This window comes from Trachurus trachurus, assembly GCF_905171665.1.
Source record: "Trachurus trachurus genome assembly, chromosome: 6".
NCBI lineage: Eukaryota > Metazoa > Chordata > Actinopteri > Carangiformes > Carangidae > Trachurus > Trachurus trachurus.
Window position 1 is genome coordinate 16,879,837 of NC_139897.1, and position 24,970 is coordinate 16,904,806.

At 40.4% G+C, this 24,970-nt stretch overlaps 2 protein-coding genes across 8 annotated transcripts; both read left to right on the forward strand.

Annotated features, from left to right (window-relative positions):
- Positions 1-183: 183 nt before the first annotated feature.
- LOC310987807 (guanylyl cyclase inhibitory protein) lies at positions 184-2,115 on the forward strand (the record flags this gene model as incomplete). The annotated part of the gene is made up of 5 exons (XM_083974237.1): positions 184-254; positions 778-910; positions 1,014-1,163; positions 1,254-1,359; positions 1,979-2,115. The coding sequence occupies 5 exons, from the start codon at positions 184-186 to the stop codon at positions 2,113-2,115; spliced, it is 597 nt and encodes a 198-aa protein (XP_083830363.1).
- A 1,196-nt stretch (positions 2,116-3,311) lies between these two features.
- Positions 3,312-24,023, forward strand: ppfibp1b (PPFIA binding protein 1b). 7 transcript variants are annotated; one of them, XM_083973971.1, is made up of 28 exons: positions 3,312-3,481; positions 9,101-9,182; positions 9,747-9,952; positions 11,205-11,294; positions 11,380-11,493; positions 11,802-11,933; positions 12,674-12,766; positions 13,486-13,578; positions 14,269-14,386; positions 14,575-14,619; positions 15,677-15,738; positions 15,822-15,906; positions 16,489-16,625; positions 17,053-17,150; positions 17,749-17,818; positions 17,908-18,085; positions 18,542-18,574; positions 19,242-19,383; positions 19,516-19,647; positions 19,914-20,064; positions 20,195-20,306; positions 20,403-20,491; positions 20,768-20,890; positions 21,007-21,132; positions 21,219-21,407; positions 22,378-22,542; positions 22,825-22,890; positions 22,980-24,023. In XM_083973971.1, exons 2-28 carry the CDS (start codon positions 9,113-9,115, stop codon positions 23,061-23,063), a joined length of 3,003 nt encoding a protein of 1,000 aa, XP_083830097.1. In that variant the 5' UTR covers positions 3,312-3,481; positions 9,101-9,112; the 3' UTR covers positions 23,064-24,023. The 7 variants fall into 7 exon arrangements, with proteins under 7 accessions (XP_083830097.1, XP_083830098.1, XP_083830099.1 ...); XM_083973972.1 differs by having other exon boundaries at positions 17,752-17,818; XM_083973973.1 differs by lacking the exon at positions 18,542-18,574.
- The last annotated feature ends 947 nt before the right edge of the window (positions 24,024-24,970 follow it).

The window sequence follows — 24,970 nt, forward strand, 5'->3', positions numbered from 1 at the left end:
CATTTGCCTTCTGCTGCACCCTTACAACCCTCCATATTGCCCCTCCCTCAGAGGAGCTTTGAGTAATTTGTCAAATGTGATAAAGAAGTGGTTGATGCAACTAAGAAAGCCTGGCATAAGCTGGGATTTGTTGAGTATATAAAGATGGAGGTGGATGCAGAGCCGTCTCTCCCTCTTTCCACAATGGGCCAAGCTGCTACCATGCCTTGTAGGAGAGAAGAGTCTTATGTTACAGAGCTGTATCAGTGGTTCAGGTAAGATTTTCATTCAGCTTTTGAAATTTTTACTGAGAAGCTTAATTAAGTAATTTTATATGCTGTTTATACTGAAGTAAAAAAAAAAAAAAAAAAGCCTGCTAGGGGTAATAGAGTGGAAATGTGTATTTTATTTAAATAGGATACCTTATTTTCCAGACAAATCTGACAAAAAGTCCTTCTTTTCTTTTTTTCAATTTTACCTCTTAACCACATTCAATTTTGTTGTGGCAGCTGTAGTATAAATGAGGAAAAGTGTCTTTATGCATCTTTATCTCCATGACACTGCTGATATAGTATAGCTTCTTTTTGCCATGCTGTAGTAAAGTGGTTCAAAATCATTTGGCCTAATTATCTTAGGTGCAAGCTTTCAAATGCAGGTAATCTCTGTGTTGTGAAGTGGTTGACCTTAATTCTCCCCTAATTCTCAACTTAAAGGTCACGTTTCTCCTGCCACAGATCTGTCTTTTAATATAGTATGTCTGTTAGCTACAGTTTAGATAATTCTCTCTTTTCTCCATAGAAAGTTTATTAATGAATGTCCAAGTGGACTGATCACTCTCCATGAGTTTCAAAGGCATTTCTGCAATGGAACAGTGGGCAGTGAGTCTGCTGAGTATGCAGAGCAGATATTTCGCACTCTGGACACTAACGGGGTGAGAAAAGCACTGAATCCCACTATACACACTGTATCTGATGGCCATTTTTTCTAAATAGAATAAACAAAGCAAAGCAGTTTACAAGGGTGTCTTTCTTCAGGATGGGGTGGTGGACTTCAGGGAGTATGTCATGGCCATCAGCATGCTCATTGAAGGATCCGCTGTGGAGAAACTGCACTGGTCATTCAAACTCTATGACAAAGACAGAGATGGAGCCATCACAAAGGAGGAAATGCTGGAGATCATGCAGGTGTGTATGCAAGACAATTTCAAGTCACTCATGAGATGATGTCACTGATTCTTTTTGTTTTAACTGGCATGTGTCTCCCTTTGTTCACAGGCTGTTTATAAGATGAGTGTAGCTGCTGCTTTGACCGAACCCAACCCACTCACAGCTGAAGAATGTACCAACAGGATATTTTTGAGATTAGATAAAGACAATAATGGTGAAGAGATCATTTTTCCCTTTCTGTTTGAAATTATAACATGTTATTTCAGCATGAAACAGTGGATGTCACACTCAGCCAGTGGTGGTATAACAATAACATTTCTTATGCAAGTAAGGACAAGTCAGAGAGTTTAACTGATGAAGCAAGCACATACCTAAAGCTGAGGATGCATCCAACCACATCCACAGTGTGATGTGCAAAAGATATTGAGCTGTAATGTATATGTTATTGTATAATGCTTCACTGTACAAGGGTTTGACCACTGAATCTATTGATAGGTAAAGAAGACACATGTTGGGGGTGTGGTGAGGAGGTCATGCTTGGGTCTGTTCCCAATAACTGGGTGATATAATAGGGGATGTTTTTGTTATAGATTTCATTTACATGAAAACTTATTTGTGAAGCAATGAATCATTCTTCCTAAAGTATCTTTTATAGATTTGCCTATTTTCAATAACACAATCGTCAACCGACATTAAAACACATTAAACTCAATCTCACCAATAAGAACACACATCGACATGGCATTGATTCAGGAAGGAACAAGCATGATATTAATAGAGTGTGTCCTCGGCTCTTTGTCTCTAATAACTGCCTGTCCTTGTTATGTCTGTAGCCATCATCAGTCTGGAGGAGTTCATAGAGGGAGCGCTGGATGATGATTGGATCAGAGAGATGCTGGAATGTGACCCCAGCACCGTGAAGGTGGAGAGGCCCCTGAGGAGGGACACGGCTTTGGGGACCCATGGTTGACCTGAAGTGGGGTATTCTGTTCAGCGGGTGCAGAGGAACGGACCAGTTGATGTCTGGGCTGAAATTTTCCAGAAATCATTTTAGTAACAGTTTCCATTGTGACAAGTCATATCATTGTCTGTTAAGTAGCCAAATTGCAAGGTATAGACACAGTAGAGCAGGACATGTGTATTTATTCATTTAGATTTTGTTCAAAATTAAAAAACAAACAAACAAAAAAACATTAATTTCTGGCTTGTTTTGTCCTGAATATTTTTTTCTGCTGCAGTTTTGATGCTTTGTTTGTTCTTGTTATTTCTTGTTTTCTCTGTAGCCTATCTGAATGCATTTCCCTCACAGAATAATTCATAACACTGGTCAGTTCTGGTCTTCAGTAGTAGATGCTTATGGTAATACAGACAAGCAATGGAGAGAATGCTAACTAAGGTTTTTTTTGTTTTTGTTTTTTGCAAGAACTCAGATTTAAAGTATGAGTAGCCTAAATGCTTTGATGTTTTTAAAATAACTTATTAAAGAATTCATAAAGAACCATAATCAGCCACACTTGGATATTAACTAAAAATAGAATGATTTAACAATCTGAAAAGAGCCATGTGAACATGTGTTATTTTTAAATGTTTAAATGGAAGAACTTCTTGCTGTATACTTTTACTTGAATAAAACTTAAAACCAAGGACTTCTTTTTTTTATAGCCTACACTTTTACATTGTTGTGTTATTGGTTTTTACATTTTGCAAGAATAATACTATTGGAGAATAAGGAATATTTCCCCCGCTACGAGCACTTCCACCACTTGATGTCGCCTTTGTTTGTCTAAAAAAAAACCGACACGCAGGCACCTCCCAGACTTTGAGGAATATGGTGCTTTCACTTTTGGGGAAAAAACATGGAAAGTTGCATGCAGTAGGCTACTGACTTAAACGCAGAAGCGGGCGGGCCATTGCACCAGAAGGCTGCATGGAGCTTTACTGTGTTCATTCCTGGTCAGATTTCACGTTAATAAACCATCAAGTAATACTCGTGTCCTGTTCACTGTTGACATCAAAAGTGAATGTTTTTTTGTTTTGTTTTTCCCAACAAGGAGGGCTCAGTTCCATGTTTTTACCGTGCTACAGTGAACGCACCAGGCCGATCCAGGCGGCAGCAGGGCGGGATTTTCCAGCTGTGACGCGCTGAGTTTTTCCAGCAGCCCTGTCACTCCGACATCATGGCGTAGCGATGTGGACGGACGCGGGGTAACAAGTTCTGGTGGGCACGGAGAAGTTTGGAAACCGAGCCTTGTTGTGGGATTATTCAAAGAAAGTCATCCAAGAAAAGAAAAAAAAAAAAAACGGGAATATTTTTAATCTCTTCCAACAGAGTCTCGGTAAGTGAGTTTGTTAACGTTTTGACTGTGATTTATCACTTCCACTAACTTAACTACGGTTGCTAACGTTTTGTAACGTCTGCTGCGGCTCGTGCAAATCAATGTGCAAGTTCTCCCCTCTGTAGTCAACGGCAACTTAAAAAGAAAAAAAAAGTATTTCCATGATGCTCATAATGTACAAACGGTTCCTACTTTTTATCCATGTACCGCATGGGATACACCCACGGCGTTTTCAGGCTTCACCAAAAGTTACCGGTTGGTAGCCTAGATTTCACTTTTTTTCCTGCACTTTTTTCTTTTCGGGGGTGGAAATGCACACGGAGAATTATTACGCCACACTTAACAGCTTTATCTCACAACGACGGGGCAGCATTTAGTTAGACAAAAATGTTCCTGACGTGAGAAAGTAAGGTAGGTCTAACGATAGTTTATGACTTTACCGCAGCTCCAGTCTCTGCCACACACACACTGAGGTGAATCAATCCCATTACCCGAGGCCATGTCTCTCTCTCTCTTTTTTTTTACACAGACTAGGCTACTCTTCATCTGGTTTGATGTTGCCTCGGTGCTGCTGACCGAGGAGATTCACTTTGGTTACTGTATTTGTTGGTGTTAGTGTTAGTAAGTTAAGGTGGGGGGTTTGACTTGGCCCAGGCTGTAAACTAAAGGAAGTTGTTTAGAGTTTGTGTCTGTTTTCTTTTCTTTTTCCAACGCTGTGGAATTTGAGCAGCTGTTGTATTGCCCTCCAGACGACCTGCTAAAAGTGTTTGCTCTCCCTTTTCAGATGCTTTACAAAACAACAGAATAGAAATGTCTGCAAACACACTAACTAGATGCTCTGGAGACAATGACCCTGCACTACTCACTATACATCTATCAGCTGAATAGATATGTCTTGATTTACTCCAGCCTGCATGTGCAGTGGGAAGGATTTCATCAGGTTGTAGTGAATTCCTCAGGGCTTCTCATTATAGCTTCTTCCTGTCCTTACTGTAGACTAAAATGCAATGAATTTTTGTTTTGACTGACTGGGGGGGAAAAGTAAAAGCGTGCCCATAACTACAATTGTTATCAGTATTTATAATGGAGTAGTGTTGGGAAGAGTTGTAGACAAGAGAAGCAGCAACTGTGTAACCTTCAACCTCTTTGAATTACACTCTCTGACATATATGCAAAAAGAAATGCAACACTCAGTCCTGCACACATGGTCCAAAGATTGCCAACTTTTAAGTCAAGTTAAGGTGCATTTGTGAGTAATATGAAAAGAATGTGAACTGCAGTCCAACATAAATTATAACCAACATTTTAAGATTGCATCACATGGAGGTGCTTCATTCCAAAAACTCAATTTCAGTCTTTTTTTAGTTTGTTTATACTATCACACATCGCACAAATGCCTTGAGTGTATCTTTTTTTGTTTTTAGTTCCAGCATGTCTAAAGATAGAGAAAAGTATCCGTCGGCTCTACACCCACATCTTGTTTTCATATAGGACCCGTTGTTTGGTGGCATAAAATTAGTGATGGTGTATTCTGCCTGCTCACCCAGGTTGGAAATAGCTGCAGGTTATTCCAGAGCAGCTAGCGCCTCGCAGGCAGCTGATGATGAATGCCTCAACTGTCTCTCCAGCTCCCAGTGAATCACTGGACACACAGCGGTCGGATCGCACTGCTTCATTTCATGCACACTCACACCTGGAAACAATAACATCAGCCCCCATGACGAGATTAAATCGCAGCAGACGATTTTCTCATAATATAATTATTATAAGAATTTTGTTTATGGCAATCTTTGGACTGTGATTACTAGTGCCTTACAGAAGACGATGCTTGAAGAAAAGCTTAACCTTGTTACCCTGAAGCATCCTCTGAGGTTGTCAGTGCTGAATAGAGCAGTCAGTGTGTGAGGTAAAACAAGCCAAAATGAAGTTTCTTCTCTTGAAAACATTGTGTGGAGGTACAGACTAGGTCAAGGCCTGCATGAATCAAAACATGAAAATCACCATTATGTGGTGAGACTAGGATCTATCCCATCATGTCCACAGATTTAACTTTGTAACCTCGATTACAAAAAAGAAAGACTGAAGCAAAGTGCTGTTGTATGATTTATCACTGGCTTGTAAATTCCTCTCTCCCCAGGACTTTTAACCACCAGTGCAACTCATCTCAACTCGGGCTGTTGCAGCCAGTTGCGTGGCTGCTGTTGTAAACACTTTCTCCTTTCAGAGACAAGTGGCTCTGGTGCTTTTATTTTGTTTTCTATTTCTCGATTGTGCAACACTATAGTTTGTCGGCCATTCAACTGAGGACTTAGAAGATTTTTTTCTTTTACTTTGAGCTTTCTGTTGAGTGTTGTGGATGGGTTATGATGGGTCTGTCCGCCTGAGGGGACCAGAGCTGATGGATCTGAAAAGCCATTATAGTGATCCACTCTCCCCCCCTTGTGCTCATTATTCCGTGCATGTCTCCATGAATTATATGGCTGTTTTCACCAAAGGGCAAGACTGCTTTTTGAATGTCTTTTTTTTTTCTTCAGTTTTGTTTTGAGGCTCTCTGGGTCTAAAAAGAAGACGGAGGCAGGCAGGTGCTGTTGCAAATGCCATGCGTACTGTAGCTGTGCCTTGCAGTCTTCTGTCTGTCTTTTGTCTTCTCATGCCTTTCAGTCAAAATACCCTGATACCATGAACAATGGCCATCTCTGTTTGTCTTATGGTTGGTTGTAAGTGGTGCTTATAGAAGGGCAGACAGTGGGACTTTGTTTTTTGAGAGGGATGGTTGCCTGTTGGGATTTTTTTGAGATGTCTCCTTTGATAGTAAATTTGCACAGATAGAAAACATACATCAAGGCCGATACAGGTTCAGATCTCGTCCTCATTAATTCTCTTTTAATTCACCAAAATAGCTTAGTCCTAGTTGAGACAATAAGACTAGTTGGTGACCTAAAACACGCGCCGGTCTGAAGTCTTTGTGTATTAAAGACAGAGTAGGTGAAGTCACCTTGTCTGCTTCTTAGACGGCTCTTGATTGTTTACATTTGACTCACATACCATGGAGGCATCTCAGTACTTAAAGGTCTGTAATTAGGTTTTCTTTGTGCTGGGCTTTCTGATGAAATCATGGAAGGGAAGTGGTCACACAAAGTCTTCACACTTGTTTAGCAGTGACCAACACATGGGCAGCAGGTTTCCACGCAGCATGTCTGGTCTTGGCCTGGTGTTTTTTGAAGTTTGTTTGCTGAGAGCCATGTGTTAAACTTACCCATATTTGCTTTTCTGCTGCAAGAGAAAAGCTGACTCAGGGTTTTGAGGGGGATGCCCTGCAGGCCTTCATTCCAGTTTGAGTCATGCCCAAACTCTTTCTGTGCAGTCTGCTGTTTAAGACCGGATTTGTACTTTTGTGTCTGTGGGAGTGAAGTGCGTTGGCTGTAGTTGGTCCCAGCTCTGATTTCCTGAATCCTCCTCCTGATCCACCGCAATATGGGTAAAGTCTCTGAGATGTCACAGTAATGAAAGCCTATTCTGTCTGTTGGAAAAGTCGAACCATCCAGGCAAAGTCTCCTCCAACATTACATCTAAGCTGAAACTATTACTTGACTAATCAGTCATTTAAGTAATGGAAAAAAAACAATCAACTGCAAATCCAATAACCAGATATTTGTGAAACTATTTCTTCAGTTTTGTAGTTTTGTATTCTCGATTTTAATCTTTCAAATAATGAGATTTTCTACTCATTGTTTTATGTGTAATCTGCATTAAGATGGGGAAAAAAGCTGAAAATGAACCTCCGGTTATTTGGATTAATCAGTTAACTGTGTCAGTAATTGCACAAGCTAAAATGAATTACCTGTTTGAGCCTCCAAATATGAGAATTGGATGCTTTCTTTGTCATATGGTAAACTGAACGTTTGGATTTTGGATCACAAACCACAACAAGATCACCAACTCTTAGAGATAAGACCATTGATCTAGATTATTGTCTGCTTTTGATCAGTATTTTGTTGTTGTTGTTGTTTTTGCATTGTGCAAATTATGTAATTGGATATTGGCTGTCAGGAGATAGTGATGGATATTTTTTTAAACAATTTTCTGACATTTCCTAATTCGTATGATTACAATCTCTAAAAACAAGCTGGTATTGCAAGATTGCCGGTGTTTCAGTGGGCATGAGATGTTTTTATTCAATCAGAAAACACACCAATTCACATTACTGCCTCTTGGAAATAGTGTTATATTGTGCATACTGCAGGGCTTTTTAAATGTCATGATATGCTATAAGTCTCTTTGTCCCGTTTGTTTAAGAAGTGGGACAAGCAGTCACTGTTGGCAGTAGACGAGTTTTTAGCCACTTTCTGAACTTTTTATTGTTGGAGAGCACCAAGCATTTTACTCTAGAGCTGACTGATGGCTACTGGGTGTGATGATCCTTACATTTCAGCATGTGTTTATTTTATACATAATGGAAAATGTGTCCACAGGAATGCTGAAATAACAGAGTTGGGTCTGTGGGTGGTTTCCATAAAGTTTGTAAATGGTCCTACGTCCCACTGTTGGACACTCCCAGGATGTGGTAGCTGATGAAAGGAAAAGGTGTGTGTGTGTGTGTGTGTGAGAGAGAGAGAGAGAGAGAGAGAGAGAGAGAGAGACAGAGGGAAATTGTGCAAATGAGTGTCGGTGCATGCATGTTTGTGCATGCATGAATATACGGTGAAGCCTTTTGATTAAACACCCAGAGAGAAAGGGACCGCTGTGCTGTTTGGGCTGATGTCCAGGACCGACACACTAAAATGTATCTTCACTCGGGGTCCAACAGTGTGTCCACTGTCCCGTTGGCAGGACATTCATTGTGCCAATATTTTAGGTAAATAGCCTAATTGATATTCTGAAATGCACTATTCATTTTTTCTTACTTTGAAACAAAATTATGAAAGATCTGTACCTCAAGAATTGGTAGAACAACAACAGAGGTAGTTAGATTTTTTTGAAATGCCTCCTACCCTGGTTATCGCATAACGTCATATAGCCCTGCACATCCGTTTTACACTCAAACCCATCTCACAAATGTGCTTTTTTACCAGGCACTGTCCTTTTTTAGGCCCAGAGAGTTGCTGAGAGCGTACTACAGTTATAGCCTAATTCCTGGGTGGGAACCTTCTGTAATGACATGCTTAACGCCAGCGTTACTGCACTGCCTAGAAAGCTGAACACAACTGTAGCTGGTTTGCTGGATTTGTCCTCTTCCTCCACTGTTCACATTCACTCAAGCACACAGAGCTGCTGCCATAGTTATTTGTTACGTTGTAGACCAAACTGTTATTGTTACCGTGGGTGTTAGTGCTGGGCCTGTTGCCACAATAAACACACAATGTTTTAATCTTAAATTCCTTCATGGTTTATTTCAGATCCCTTGTTTTCTTTTTGTGTCATTAGCACATTTCAAGTCCAGAGATTTAAATGCACTGCTTCACCTAATTTTTTAACCATTGTGTATTTCAGTGCATCATATCAGTGCAACATCTGCATCCTGGTGCTTTTCAGATATAGTACTCGCCGGTGTAGTGGTCAGTTTTCAGAATTACTTAAATACAGGAGTTTTTTTCACCAGGTTTATTTGTCTCCTTGCAGATTCATAAGTGAATGAAGATGATGTCCGATGCCAGCGACATGTTGGCAGCAGCCCTGGAACAGATGGATGGCATTATAGCAGGTAAAATCCTTGAATGCCATTAAAAATCAACATAAGATGTTATTGTTGTATCATATTTTATTACATAAATCATATTATTATGTTGTGACTTCGTTTTTTCACATTTTATGTTGATAGAAAAGGGGAAAAAGTTATGTAATTTGAGCACAAAGTTGCAACATAACAAAATATGACTACTTTGTGAATGGACTGTATGTAGCATTAAAGTGGAGCGTTATATAATAAAACTGCTCCAGGTTTGAGTCAACATTGAAAAGAGTCACACGGTGTCTTGTTACGGTTTGTTGCACAGCTGACATTTTAGATGGTCATCACGTGATTTCTGAAGCTCTGTGTTTGTCAGAGAGGGCTTAGCATTTATTCTGTCCTCATTTAGGCTGAGTGGCTCCAAGTCATGTTCACCAATGGTACAGTTTGAAATTTGTATCATTACACTGTAAAACTGTAACAGCTCTAATTTAAAACCACCAATATTATACCTTAGTATGAGATGGTGGATCTGTGTCCATTTTTAGCTTCTCCTGATATTGTTCTGTATTTTGTTGTTGTGCTTTTTCACCTCAGGTTCAAAGGCTCTGGACTACTCCAATGGGATGTTTGATTGCCAGTCTCCCACCTCCCCGTTCATGGGCAACCTGCGGGCACTTCACCTTTTGGAAGATCTTAGGGGCGTCCTTGAGTTGATGGACACAGAGGAGAGGGAGAGTCTACGCTGCCAGATCCCTGACTCCACAGCTGACAGTCTGGTCGAGTGGCTCCATGGTCACCTGGTGAGAGACTTGCATGTTGGAAAAATGCGTAAATACTGTATAACAGACATAAGATATGTAAAAAATAATGGGGCTATTAAATTAAACTGGCACAGACATGAAGGTTTATGAAAATAAACATTTTACATGTGACAAAGATCTTTTTTATAAACCTGCAATAGCAACAGTGAGAGCCAGAGGCATATTCTTGTCAGGTTATTATCTGTCTGTCCTTCTTATTCTCCTGGGCACAATATCACAGCATTGCCTTGACAGAACTTCTTTGGCACAAACATTCACAAAACCCAAGGATTAACTGATTAGATTTGGGGGAATTTCTTTAATTGTGGTGAAAAACTTCTTTATGTTTCTATATAAACAGGGAGGCACACAACCGTGAGGTGGTCATTTAGTGTGAACTATATCCTAACTAGAATACTGGTGCCTGAGGGCAGAGTTTCCAGTTACCAGTTTTACTGGTAAAGCAACATCACTGGTTTATCTCACCATAAAATGTGTAAATATAGAACTTGTGCTGCTTTTTACCTGCACAAAAGTGATTCTGTTCTGAATGGTAACAGTCATCTTGCTGAAGCTTTGAGGTGTTTGAGATTTGATTTTCAGTTTAAGCTGTGTAGTCATGGAAGATGTTTTGTTGTTTGTGAAGATTGGACAGGATATGCTCCAAAAAAGACTTAGCACATCTGGTTTGCTGCTGCTGATCACTCTCTGTGTTGCAATAAAACTCTCTGAATGCAGACAAGTGTGGGCCACAGTCCTGTGTCCAAGTAGACAACCATCTTGTTTTCTAAGTGAAAACATGACTGTCCCTTTTGTGCTGAGTTCCCTGGGAATGCAAGACTAAATACTAGTGTTGTCAATGTCACAGCCAGTGTGCTGCAAGATACATGCTGATATCTGGGAAACCAGAGTGATGGGAGAATTATGGGCTGTCGGCCAGATAAATGCCAGAGTTTTTGTGTAATGCTGTAACTCACTCTGAGTACAGCAGTCTGAATGTGAACCTTCTTCTCAGCCATGTAGGGTTTTGTTTGTGCAGGGTGAAGCAAAGCAAGTGGTTAAGGCATTTAATCTGTGATTATTACACTAGACACTGAAACCTTCAAGGTTTGTAAAAGCAGAGTGAATCATTTTAGCCATACCATTTATTAGATTTTTATTGTAATTAATGCACATTTGATCTTTTAAAGACCTAAAGTCAATCACCTTGTCTGAGTCTTTGTTTGATCCATATTTTCCTCTGTCCATGTAGTCAAACGGACACGTTTCTCTGGCTGGTGGTGACCACTACCAGGAAAGACTTAACCGACTAGAGAGTGATAAAGAGTCTCTGGTGCTTCAGGTATCCATTCAGCAATAATAATTCATAGAACATAGACAAATCTGTTTTCAAAAAGGAATAATGGCTTTGTTTTGTTTCCACACAGGTGAGTGTGCTGACAGACCAGGTGGAAGCTCAGGGAGAGAAAATTCGGGACCTGGATATGTGTTTGGAGGATCACAGGGAGAAACTCAACGCCACTGAGGAGATGCTGCAACAGGTGTGTGCACATGTGTGACCGTCTCATTTGCAATTTAGCTCAGGACAAATTGTTTGCACACAAGACCTGAGGTCACTTTATTATGTTTGTCACAGTGTGAAGTGTTTGCAGTCACCTGTGAGAGATTGAGCGCTAAGCACCGAGTCATCACCATAGTATATTAAGACAGACAACCCAAGACTACTCACAATGCCTGGCAATATTACTGTTTTAGATATTACAAAAACAATATTCATACCATGTGTGCTCTCTATGCTGACCACAAGGTTGTTGTTTTTTTGTAACACTCTCCTAATTTATGATTGCAGGAGCTTCTGTGCAGAACTGCACTGGAGAACCAAAAGCTTGAGCTGATGTCTGAAGTGTCCAACCTAAAGCTGAAGCTCAACAGCCTAGAGAAGGAGAGAGTGGACTTTGATGACCGATTTAGGGACAGTGATGTATGTGAGCTAATCCCAGGACAGGGATCTTCTTTGTTTCTGCAAGTCTTCTTTCTCTGTTGCCTAAATACACACACACACACCCACACACACTTGCATGTATACACTGGCTCACACACACACCAAACAAACACTCATTCATGTTGTCTGACACCTGTGTCTCAAAGCAGCTGTGTGGTGGTGAGTAAGAAAACTAGAGAGTTCACAGGACTAGCGAGGAGAGATATAGCTGCTGTGTTTGTGGTTATTTGAGATGAAAGACTGTGGTGTGCAGAGTGTTTTACCTTTTTGACTCTGTTTGGGTTTATTGCCCCCTGGTCAAAAGCTTTAACACGTCATGTTAGTGCTGTAGCAGCGTGGGCGTCACTTCCACTCCCCTGGAACAAAAAGTTGCTGTCCCTGTTCCACCTCGAAGCACATAAATCACTTCTAATCTGCAAGCAGCTTCCTCAAATTGTATCACTGCTGCTGCTCTGAAGCATCTGCTCTCTAAGGAATGGAAAGTTTTAAAAGCAGAGCTTGAATAATACGACACATCCTAGAAAACTAACAGCCATTGGAAAAGAAACAAGGGTTCTGCACCAATGCCTCAATCACATTCATCCTATTTATCACTTGGTCTTAGAGCTATATGCAGATCTGATTAAAAGGATTCAGTATGAGTTTAAAGTATTACCAGTATTTTAGGGTTGTTTGCTATTGTATGACATTTGTCTGATATGCACTTTCCGTTCTTTAAGGATTTGATTCTTGAAATCAACGAACTGCGGTACAGACTGACGGACCTGGAGAGTGAAAAACTACTGTACGAAAAGAAACTGAAATCCACAAAGGTGAGTTGAAATCAGTCAGAACTACCATGTCATTCTTTTCTTATTGTTTATTCATCTCCAGAAGTTGTTGTCCTCAGCCAAATTGACTCTCTGGTAGGGAACCCCTTGTGGCCAACATGGTTAAAAACAACAAAACTAAAATGGGCCAATTCTCTACTGAACCACTTCACCAAATACAGCATGTCTTTCTCTCTTACCGTCTAAAATCTACACTTTACACTTATTTTGTGATCTGAAGGAAACCTGTCATACAATCAACTTGTCCTGTGTGGATTGTTATGGCTCTTCTCCAGGAGCTTATGCGTATTGTTATTATTATTCGTCTCATCATCACATCAACTCTTTGCCTGCTTCATGATTTATTAATTTCATTTGATTGTGGTCCAAAAAGGTTGGTGGCTGTTTTTAAAGAATTTTAATGAATTGAGTTATTTATGATTTTTATGACCCTATTTGATCTGTAAGGTAACTTATATGAGCTTGTAAGATGTTGCATATTGTATCCAGGTTAAAACCTAAGGATAAACTGCAGTTTTGCAGTTGCTACAAAGTGTAAATTTAACTTTTGACTTTGTTGATCAACAGGGTCTATTTTAGATGCTTTATAATGTAAATATTTGGTTTGAATCTTGGGTATTCCACCTACTTGACATCTTTTATCTTTCATTTCTTGCATCCCTATTCTCTCTTTCTTCCTTGGTTTGTCTCTGTACTGCAAGTCGCTAATGGCCAAGCTTTCTAGCCTGAAAATCAAAATGGGCCAGATGCAGTATGAGAAACAGAGGAAGGAGCACAAACTCCAGGCTCTGAAGGTTGGCTTTTCTCAGGATGACTGTTGTGCTTGCCGTATGATTATGGTTTTTGACCTCTCCCTTTGGCTCCTGCTCTGTTTTTATTTTTGAGGAGAAAAAAATAATCAAATCGGTCTGACAGCAGTTTAAGTTTTATTTTTACCCTTAAGGCAAAATAATGACATATTTTGCAAACAAATAATGAATTTAATTTACTTGTCTCAGTCATACAGTAAAGTGCATTCAGAAAACGCACTTCCTTAGTTGCTTTTACAAGCCATCAGTTCTATCAAGCATTCACATTTTTACAAACCACAGGTATGCTTTAATTTTATGAGAGTTGGCAAGGCAGCTGCTTTTCTGTCTGAGTGTGTTTTTGTTTGTTTGTTTGTTTTATCCCTCTTTACTCTCATCCCTTAGATTTTCTTCCACTTCGTTAAAGTTTCTTTAAAATTTGATTTTTCTGTCTCCATGCTTGATTCCTGCACTGGTTACTTAAGTGTCTCCTGTACTTGTCATTACTATCTCCCAGACATCAGTGCTTTCCCTCCCACCTCACACAAGTTGCCCTTCAGAGCAGGTGTGGCCTGTGTTTTTTCTAAATGCCACGTCAGCATCTGTGAACCCTTGTGCTGTGGTTGTGTTTGTAGTGTGGAGGAGGGTGGCGTCTGTGTAGAGGAATTATCTTAACTGTTGTCCTCTGTTGGACAGGAGGAACTGGCCATACTGAGGAGGCAGCTGGAGGGCAGAGACGGAGAGATGAGGAGACTACAGGATGAGACAGGCTTCAAAGCCATCGCCTCGAGCAGTGCAGATCCCTCAGAGAGAGGTGGGGAAGCCGGTGCGATCACAGGCCTCACTGAAGATGAGCATGCATGACGGTTTAACCTCACATGTTCAACTCAATGTTGTTCGACTGAGTGGAAATGTCTGTGTGAGCACTAGGCTCAGACCTTCAAGAAATCAGAATCTGTAAAAGCAACCAGTTTTTGTTTCATAACTCTTTGTCCTGTTTAGTCTCTCATCCAGATGAAACTCTTAGAAAGAGGCTGAAAGAAAAACGTAAGGGGTTTTCTTATGTTTGTGTTCATCGTTGCACTTTATTACTGCACCCATCTCAACCCCGTTTGCATGAACGAGCATGAGCCATCTGAACTCTGCTTGTCCATTATAACCCATTGAAGTGCTAATGCCACAGAGCACCACACCTCTGTTAAACTCTTAAACTTTTTCTTTCTTTTTTTTTTTTTTTTTTTTGAACTGAACAAATTTAAGGTCATCCCAAAGCCCTTATCAGTGTGATTTTGTGTCCGTCCTGGAACAGCAACAAGGAATGTCGGCTTTTGTGTTTTCAACAGGAATGAGGAATGAACTGTTTTGTTTGTCATAACTATTCAGGCTGCTCACTCATCCTCGTGCCTCATGTCCTCCCAACAATAATCACCTCCTATACCCCAGATTCCTCTGTACCTTTAACTGCTCACACCAACAGGCAGTGTGTGTGCCCTGCTAACCTGTAATGTCGTTGTCATGTCCAGTGCTGTGTGACAGTATCGTTTGTATATCTGTGTCTTTGTCCCATCGTCATCTTTCACTCAAGTAGAACAATTTCCTTTCACTCAGTGCACACAATCCCTCACCATCACTCTACACATGTAGTGGGTCTGCACTCTGCAGTAAAAGAGCTGGCCACTATAAGAGACTTAATTATTTTGTCAGCTTTATATATATTCATATACATCCTCAAAGAAGTTTAAATAATTGGCCAGTGTGTGCAAGTTTATTTATAGACTAACAGAAGCACATTCAGGTTGTTAATGTTGACTGTTTACAAAACCTTGTGGCAGGAAATGTGCTCTGAAAAGTGAAAATGTTCCGTGAAAGTGAAATATGGGAAATACCTGCTCACACAATGATATGGTGAATACATTTCAATGATTCCTTTAAAGGTAGTCAGTAATATTGTGCAGGTAAAATGGCAGCCAGTATGGTCAGACGTATCTTCCAGTTTCACCCTGTGTGTTCAGGCTTATTATCCATCCCTACCGTTTACCCTCCTCAGTCTCCCCTTCCTCAGCACCACAGTTCTGTCTCTATAATTATTTTCTTTCCTTGCTAGATGTGGAAGTGCAGAGAATGAAAAAGGCAGTTGAATCATTGATGGCAGCCAATGAAGAGAAGGTACAGTAGACAAGCTGTGATTCACTTTGTAATGCAAAAGATTCCCTTTTTGCGTTGTGTTTTGATCATCTTTTTCTTTGAAGGATCGTAAAATTGAGGAACTGAAGCAGTCGCTGCTACGGTATAAGAAAGTTCAAGACATGGTGATGTCGGTACAAGGAAAAAAAGGTAAAACATTTCCTCTGTCAGAGTAGATATATGTATATGATACTAGATAAAGATGTACTAATGTAAGTCAGCCTTGAAAGCAGGATGTTTAATTTTGGATGGTTTTACATAAATCACGCAGTTGGTATACTTCACTGCACTCGGTCATTTTTAATGCATATCATCGATTTTTTCATAATGATTTCCAATTTTTCAGTTTTTTATGTGTCAATATAATCTGACGTTGACCTTGCAGAGATAAATAAGGATGATTCGCTACAGGAAACAAGCTTAATTTCATCATCTTTAGTTCATGTCATATCTGTCAGGTTGACCATAAGGACTGCTTTTAAAATGTTTGGGGCTTGTTAGTTTGTTAAAGTACACTCTTACATTGCTTGATTGTTTTCCTATGAATGTATTTGTATTTTTCTGAGCTGGCTGCTTGCTGCTATTATACTACTATGTTCTGTAGCATTCTGCAGAGTATCCCTTCATTTTTAGACCATCTGAATTGATAAATTCAAAATAAAAGAGGTGATTTGTTTTACATGTGAAATTATTCATTATTTTCTGTTTCATCTTGCTCTTTCTCCACTCCAGAGAAAACGAGAGATAACGAGTTCGCTGAGAGTCTGGGTGATGTCTCCCCTGTATTCAATTCAATCAACCCTTTCTCTGTAGAACTAGAAAAGCACGAAGTTACAGAGCAGCAACTGAAAAGGAGGAGCCCAGATGAGGTTTGTACAACATATGATGTGGGGGAACTATATTGGAAAAGCAAATTCTAACAAGATAGAGCATTCATTTAATTTATAAATGAATTTATAGTCGAGCTTAATTTTCTAATTTATTGCCTATGTCTAATTGGCTGTAGCTCTTTACCTTTTTGACCTTAAAGCGCTTCAGATCTCATTAAACTTGAAAATGGTCAGTAAAACACTAATGGCTCCCTTTAATTTCACACTTTAGAAATGAGTGTTGAAGGGCTCGACATCCAATTAATTAAATAACATCTCCTGTCAGTTCACTAAGCACAGTACCGATTTAAACTGGTTTATTCTCGGCCTCAGGAGAATATTAAGTTAATGTTTTAAGACGGTGCATACTTCTAACTTTTAATCATTCTAATTTTTCCTCTTTTTTTTTGCTCTCCTCCGTGTTTAGCTGGAAAGTCTCAATGGACTTGGTGAAGACCCTTCGGCTTCACCGAGCCCTTCAGACCCAGAGCGAGTGTCTGAGTCAACACCGACGGATGGAGAAAAGTAAGATACCGTAAAGACAGTTTCCCTCAAACATAGTTTTGTTTCAAACCTGATTTCAGCTTATATAAGTTTCATTAAAGCAGACGCTGAACATTTAAACTCAAATGTATTATATATACTGTACGTATATGATGTGCCACTAATTATTTCCATTGGTTAATAAGCATTAAAAAAAATAAAAAAGTTCAAGAAAGTATGTAGGTTTTGAAATGAGCGAAACCAAATATGTTTTGTTCTAGTAAAATGTTTTGACCTAATAGAAGAAACATATCTTTAACATTTTACAGTATTATTTTGAATACATACTTTCCTTGTGTATGTTTTGTGTATATCTGTATTATGTATGTGATGATAATGTTCACAGTCATCACCTCATGTTAAGTGCTGCTGTACACGTTGTCAACACTAATTTGCTACAGTAAAAGAGTGTGAGTGTCACTGTAGCCCTCTTTACATTAAGCATGAAAGCAATGAGTGTAGCAGCATTTAATATCATGTGGCCCCACACTGCTGCTTCTCATGACCATGTGAGACGAGCTTAGTGTCTCCGCCTCGTTGTCAGGAGCAAAGTGAGTATTGTTATGATTTGTTATTTCAGCAGCCAAGATGTCACAAAGGCTGGAAGCCAGGACCACCTGAACAGGAGCGACAGGAGTAATACTGAAAAGGTAAGAGAAAAAAGTTCTGTCTTTATCTGTTGTGAGCTTTGCCAAAAATAAATAAATATGTTCGTCAGTAATGTTTTTTGTTCTTTCAGAACACAAGCGAAGAAATCAGTAAGATGAGTGAAAAGCCACCTTTGAATCCCTCGGCCACTTTGCCACCTGCCACCACAGAGGACGACAGCTTCGGCTCGAGAAAGGCTCGTTCATCTTTTGGAAAGGGTTTCTTCAAGATCCGTGGAGGCAAGAAGACAGGCAGCACTCCCAACCTTGGTAAGAGCATACCACATCGCTTGGCAGCCACACAAGGTCATGCAGTCTGTATTCGCTGTCATTGTGTGTGCCATTAAGGAAACTGTGCAACAAACTGGCTCTGTACTACAGACATTTTTCTTCCACCAAGGAACATGTATTTTCCCAGGCCACACCCTTAGAGTATACAGAACCATATGGACCATAATTTTCATCCCACACTAGCTGTGGTCCCCGTTTAATTATGGAAATCGGTTCCTGTGCTGTCGTATGCCCTTTGTCCTGTGTATATGTTTTTTGTGTTGTTATTGTTGTTGGGTTTTTTTTGTGTCTGTGTTTGTACCGTACATGTGTATGTCTGTGTTTTTTCCACCTCCACAATCCTGTTGTATTTCAATCATAATTTCTGCCCTCTTGTCTTGTTCTTTTTTCTGTTGGACCGTGTCGTGCGTTGCGTGTGCTTTGTAACACACGAAGACCGCAGCCGGAGTGCGAGTGCGCCTATGCTAGGTACAGTATAGACCCCAGGTCATGGCAGGGTTACAGTAGCTCTCCAAAGAAAGCAAACTGCTGAGTATATCCTGTGTGACTGTAGATCTTTGCCTTTTCCAAACCCCCGCCATTCGTCAGCTGACATCTTCTTGTCGTCACGTTTCAGTAGCTGCAGTCCTTTAACCACCACACCCTTTCACAGTCATTGTTGCACAAATGTTGTCAGTCCAACATACAGCCAGTCTCTTGTGTATGTTGATTTGCCTGTGTGCCTGCATGTATTTGTTTACACACTCTTGTTTCTGCCAAAACTTTCACCAAACATAAATCTCTGCTAAGATCCAGATTACCAGATAAGATTGTTTATTTGGATCTTGAATGCCCCCTCACCCACTAAAAAAAAAAAATTAAACAACTAATGAATTTCCTCTTTGTCTAATTCAATAAAACCATTTTGTTCCAGTCTCAGCCAGACGTCAGCCCTGTCTGATGCATGTTTACTCGAGAGGGTACTGCTTTCATAGCCCATAACCATGACCACTCAGCCTGTCCAGGTCTAGGAGTGGTCATGTGTCTGTCTTGGGTCTTTTCTTCCCCATGCAGCAGCTCTGTCTCCCCCGCTCTGTGTATGTCTCCACACTGACGCTCACGATGCTGACAATTTTCTGGATGTTTGTTTGTTCAGCTGAAACAGAGCGACAAGGTACTGACCATTTGGATCTGGCCGGGCTGCCGCAGAGGTCGACAAACAGTGACAGTACACACACGCTCCCTACGACCCCAGAGGGCAAGAAAAAATCCAAGGGAATAAAGAAACTCTTTGGGAAGTGAGTAGAAAATGTAATGAGGAATCTTGGAAGGATGGATATGGATAGAAATCTTATTCATGGTCGGCCAAAAGTATTAAAAATGTGCAAGAATCTTTAAATGTTAAGACTTAAACATCATATTTTTTTAAGGTTGAAAAGAAGCCAGTCTACCACGTTTAACCTGGATGACAACGTATCAGAGGGTGAGTTCAAGAGGGGCGGAGTGCGAGCCACAGCAGGACCCAGACTGGGCTGGTCGCGTGATCTCCAGCGAGTCAGCAAGTAAGTCTGTGCTTTCAGCCTGAATAATGTGACTCAGGATGTGGTTTTCTTGTTTTCACTGTGGTGTACATTGAAATGTAGAGATAATGCGGGGATCTTTACAAAGCAGTCTTTGTCGGGATATCAAAGATGGGTGTATAATATCTCACAATTTAAACTTGTGTCTGTTTCTTAACCTCTTTATACTGTTTTAAGGGTGTTATCTACTGTCTACATAGTTTTTGATATTGTTTTTAATTTCTATTCTCTTCTGTTTTATTCTTTAGTGAAGTTGATGCTCCCTTTGCACGCTGGTCGAAGGATCAGGTGTGTGACTGGCTACAGGAGCAGGGTCTGGGTCTTTATGTGAACATGGCTCGTGTATGGATCTCCTCTGGACAGACGCTGCTACAGGCCTCACAACAGGACCTGGAGAGGGTGAGATGAAGCAGGAGAATTTAATAAACTCTCTAAAGCTGGCAGTCAGGCACAGTCTTCTTGTTGTTGAACTGTACTGTTTAGTACCCGGGGGTGTTTAGTCCTCACTTGTCATCTTGTGGATGTTAAGGAGCTGGGCATCAAACACCCGCTGCACAGAAAGAAGCTGCAGCTGGCTCTGCAGGCCCTCGGCTCAGAGGAGGAGGATAATAAGGGAAAGCTGGACTACAACTGGGTGACAAGTGAGTACTAGCTGCCAGTGAAACATTTTTTTTCTGCTGGTTGGGTTTCCTTTTTTCTTTTTCCCACAACAGTTTGCTTATTCCTCCTTCTCTCAGGATGGCTGGATGACATCGGTCTGCCTCAGTATAAGACCCAGTTTGATGAAGGCAGAGTGGATGGTCGCATGCTGCACTACATGACAGTGGTGAGTGTTGGCAAGAGACATGCGCTCCTTCCACAGACCCTGCGGATAAGTAGGTCTGACGAGTCCAGTGCCATCTCACATTAGGATTAGTGCACAGAGAGCCCGAGCTCCAGTGGAGACGGCCCGGTCTCAACTCTGTTCAAACTATGATCTGCAGAGGTTTCCGTGCCAGGGAATCTTGATTGTTCACTGCACTCAAATTGGCTTTTGTTATTTCATAATAAACGTAGTCACAGCTTCAGCAGGACCCATTGGTGTCTTTTCTTTATCCCCCAGGATGACCTGCTTTCTATGAAGGTGGGAAGTGTCCTGCATCACCTCAGTATCAAGAGAGCGATACAAGTGCTGCGACTCAACGGCTATGAGCCCAACTGCTTGCGTCGCAGGCCGTCTGATGAGGTTTGACCAACCTGTTCTGCTGTTTGAAGTTTTATATTGCACAGCGGAAGGTACACACACCCTTAGTTTTCAAAGTTGTGACATACTCATCCCTCTTTTGCACCGTGTGTCTATAGAACAACATCACTCCAGCAGAGATTTCCCAGTGGACCAACCACAGAGTGATGGAGTGGCTGCGGTCGGTGGACCTTGCTGAGTACGCTCCCAACCTGAGAGGCAGCGGTGTGCACGGAGGCCTGATGGTGAGAGAGTTGGCTGTTGATCCTTGAGGCAAAAACAAATTCTCACTAAGTGTTATCTACTCCTAAACATCGCCTCCTCTCCTCAGGTGCTGGAGCCACGGTTCAACGTGGAGACGATGGCGTTGCTGCTGAACATCCCCCCAAACAAGACTCTGTTGCGTCGCCACCTTGCCACACATTTCAACCTGCTCATTGGCTCAGAGGCCCAGCAGCTCAAACAGGAGTGTCTTGAAAATCCAGACTACACTCTACTTACTGCCACCACCAAGGTCAAGGTAAAGCACAGCCAGTGCCTGAACTGTACACGAGTAAAAGATAACAGAAAAATATAAGTAAAACATTGATTTAATCTTTGATTTAATCACAGCCACAAAAAAGAAAGGACTATTAAAGAGGAACTATGCAAGATTTTTAGCTCAACTATGCTACATTTTTACCTTAATAAAATGGCTTTGAAGTAACTGTGATGGTTGAATAAATGACTTGTAACTTGAATGGAGGCTCTCTGCCTTCCACATAGTGTCTTGTAGCATTGTAATCTCTTGTTATGACAGATAAGACTACCCAAATGGTAACTTTGTATATGATATATAACATCCACCGCTCCATGGATTGCTTTCTAGTCGGCTTCATTGAAAACAAATGCACATGGCCGGGAGGAGAGTTAGCAAAACAGCGGAAAAGTGACCGGACTTGCATAGTTCCCCTTCAGAAATAAAATAAGTGTAGCATCAGTGAACAAGTTAAAGGTGATAGCTACAAGTTTAATTCCTTCTGGCCAGTAGGTGTAGAACTCACACTGCTCTCGCTCCAACCTTCCGTTTTACTGGTTGCCACAGTTACAGCAGTAGCTAAAGTTCTAATGCTGTTGCCACAGAGATCATTCCATGCCGAGTGCCGACGTTGCCAATGTAACCAGATGTAAATATTTATATATTTCGGACCCGCCAAAATTTATTAAACAATTATTTATATACTATTTTTAAAAATTCAGTAAAATTAATACTTTTATTCTGCACCCCTCTAGACATTCTGTGGATGCATTATTTTTGAAAATTTAATGAAAAAGCTGTAGCTATAACCTTTAATATTTCTGCAATGTGTGTCCACCACTTGCTTTTATCAATAGATCGGTAAGGGTTGATTTACATTACTGAAATAAATATTTTCAAGAGGCATGTACTCTGCTCTTTGTGTGTCTAAATGTAGCTTTATAAATTTCTTCTGTCTCTGTGTTCATGTCAGCCAAAGAAAATGTCGTTTGGTAGCTTTGGGAGTCTGAGGAAGAAAAGGCACGATGAGAACGAGGAGTACGTGTGTCCGATGGATGTGGAGATGCCAAAGGAAAGAAGCTTCCAGAAAGGCTACGAGCTCCAAATCTACGAGGATGACCTCGACAGGCTAGAACAGGTGATCTTGTGCTTGAAGGCACAAAGTGAATTTTTTCATAAACCATGAGCAGTTGTTCTGAAATGCATGCAATGTACATCTGAAATGTCACATAGGCATTTATATTAAAAAGGTTTTACATTTTGTGAGACACTGAGAGTTTTGATCATATTTCTTTGTTGCATGTGCATTTTTATTGGTGTTGCTTGGGCAGTGATCTTTCATATGTAGCCAAAGTGTCTGTTTTCTATAATCTGTTATGAGCCTCAGTTTATTGAGTCTGAGAGTTGCCTCTTTCCACAGATGGAGGACTCTGAGGGAACTGTGAGACAGATCGGAGCTTTCTCCGAGGGGATTCAAAACCTGACGGTGAGAATCTGAAGGCTGACCAGAGCACATTGTACCATTATCGCAATTTGTTATATTACAATACACGACTGTACTGTGTCTTTTTCCAGAGTATGCTGAAAGATGACGAATTCTTCAAAGAGATTTCAAATTCACCCAACCCCAGTGTAACAGATGAAGACTCTAACGCATGAGACGTTCAGCACCACGAGACCTGGTCCTGCTGTGAATGAAACTCTGTGCCAACCCTCTCCACCTGCACACAGACTTGTCTCAACAAACCCCAAAAATGCTCCCACATTTTTTTTTTAGTGCTACATTCAGAGATGAGCCAAAAGTATTACAGTGTCTTTCTTTTTATATGTTTTGAACAGTGGTGGTGCAGAAAGCCTACAGTCCATTATCCACTATTATTACTCCTGAACTTTGTCTCCGTTATTGTCGTCTGATGACAGAGGGACATTTAGGGCAACACCACTGTTTGCCTGCCAGCTGGTTTCTGGAGATATTTATGTACTGGCATCTATCTTTTTATAACAGAACTGAAGTGTCAGCCAGCACAAGGTGAACATCTAGAAAATGCCAATATAGATTTAATATATGTCTTCTAAATTGCCTTTTGACTGTAGACATTTTGGGAAAAGAGATGAACGTCATAGAAGTAAAATCGTGAGCAGATTTCCCCATTTTTAGAAGTTAGTGTAAAGTAATAACTCTGAAACAGCTGCTATGTTTTCTACAGAATTAAACCATGCTAATTGATTGATACAGTAACTGTCTTTACATGTTATCCTATTTAGAAAACTGAACAGGTTTTCACCCAACAGTAATACTATGCATGCATTTGCACCAATACATATCACACAGTACAAAGCCTAATGAATATCATTGCATGGTATTGAAATCCAACACATCCTTATATGAGTTTGTCATTTATTTTATATTATTTGAACCATAAATTGATTTTAATGGAGACCTGTTTGCTTACACTGTTATTTTTGGAAAGGTGTTGTGGCATATTCACATTTGTGAGATAAGATAATGTTTAAAGTAACAATGTTGTAATGCAGCACTCGACCATACCTAAGAAGATGGTGTGTCTTTTTTTTCAATGTTCATCCAATTATAGAGATCAATAAAATAAGTTAAATCAATTGGGCTTTTCCTCAAATATCAAGTCTTTAACGCATGATAAGAACACTATGAATCCCCACCGACTGAGCGATGAAAAGCAAACCACATGTGTCCTAAAAACATGGTCAGTGAATAATGTAGCAGCCTGTCTGAATCCTTCGCTACACAGATGGGCGTTGTATTGCAGCCATTATATCAATTGCACTCTTTTATTTGTGTTGTAGCTCAGCATGTTGACCACTGAGCAAACTGCAGGACAAGGCTCTAATGTTTGGAGAGAGCAGGGGGCAGAATAATCAGCTGCTGTACCACAAACAACCCAGAGGTGACTGCACTGTAATTTCAGAGTTTAGATTTCAAAGCTTCATTATTAGACAACCAAAACTTCACTTGTGTCCTCTTGAGTGTAACCCAGATGTTTATTTATTTCAGGGTTTTTGATTTCCCAACATTTAACATTATTATTATTATTAAAGCAAAGCCATGGTGAAATATCAACCATAAAAACCAAACATTTCTTCTTGTTATCACTCTGTATTTAAAGAACATTTTTGCACTGTACTGTTAGAGAGTTAAGATTTCATCATGCCCTCCCCATTCATCTCATCCCAACTATTCAAAACACAGGCAGACATTGGGGGAACAATAGTCTTCAGGGAGTAATAGTAAACAAATTATTCATGTGTATTATTAAGATAATATGAAATAAAAAATGATATTTACCTTTTTGAGAAGGTTCGCTCTTCACATTGGACTTCTGTCTTTGTCCTCATCTCTTCGTGTCTCTTTTCTTTAATTGTTTCTGGATTGAAAACACATTAAAATAAAGTGTTCACGTGAATTCAAATCAACAAAGAAAACGAAATTCTAATTCAGGTTGATCTCTCAGCGGATCTCTCTCGCCCCCTGCTGCCAAACCTTCTACCCCTCCCTCATCAAAAGCCTCACGTTTTTACCAGGCTGATGC

Excerpts from the sequence above, each read along its gene's own strand:
- ppfibp1b (XM_083973971.1), top strand. The coding sequence starts at position 9,113 with ATGAAGATGATGTCCGATGCCAGCGACATGTTGGCAGCAGCCCTGGAA. Across the intron at positions 9,953-11,204 it reads AGTGGCTCCATGGTCACCTG|TCAAACGGACACGTTTCTCT; the intron begins GTGAGAGACTTG and ends CTGTCCATGTAG. Across the intron at positions 14,387-14,574 it reads TGCAGATCCCTCAGAGAGAG|TCTCTCATCCAGATGAAACT; the intron begins GTGGGGAAGCCG and ends TGTCCTGTTTAG.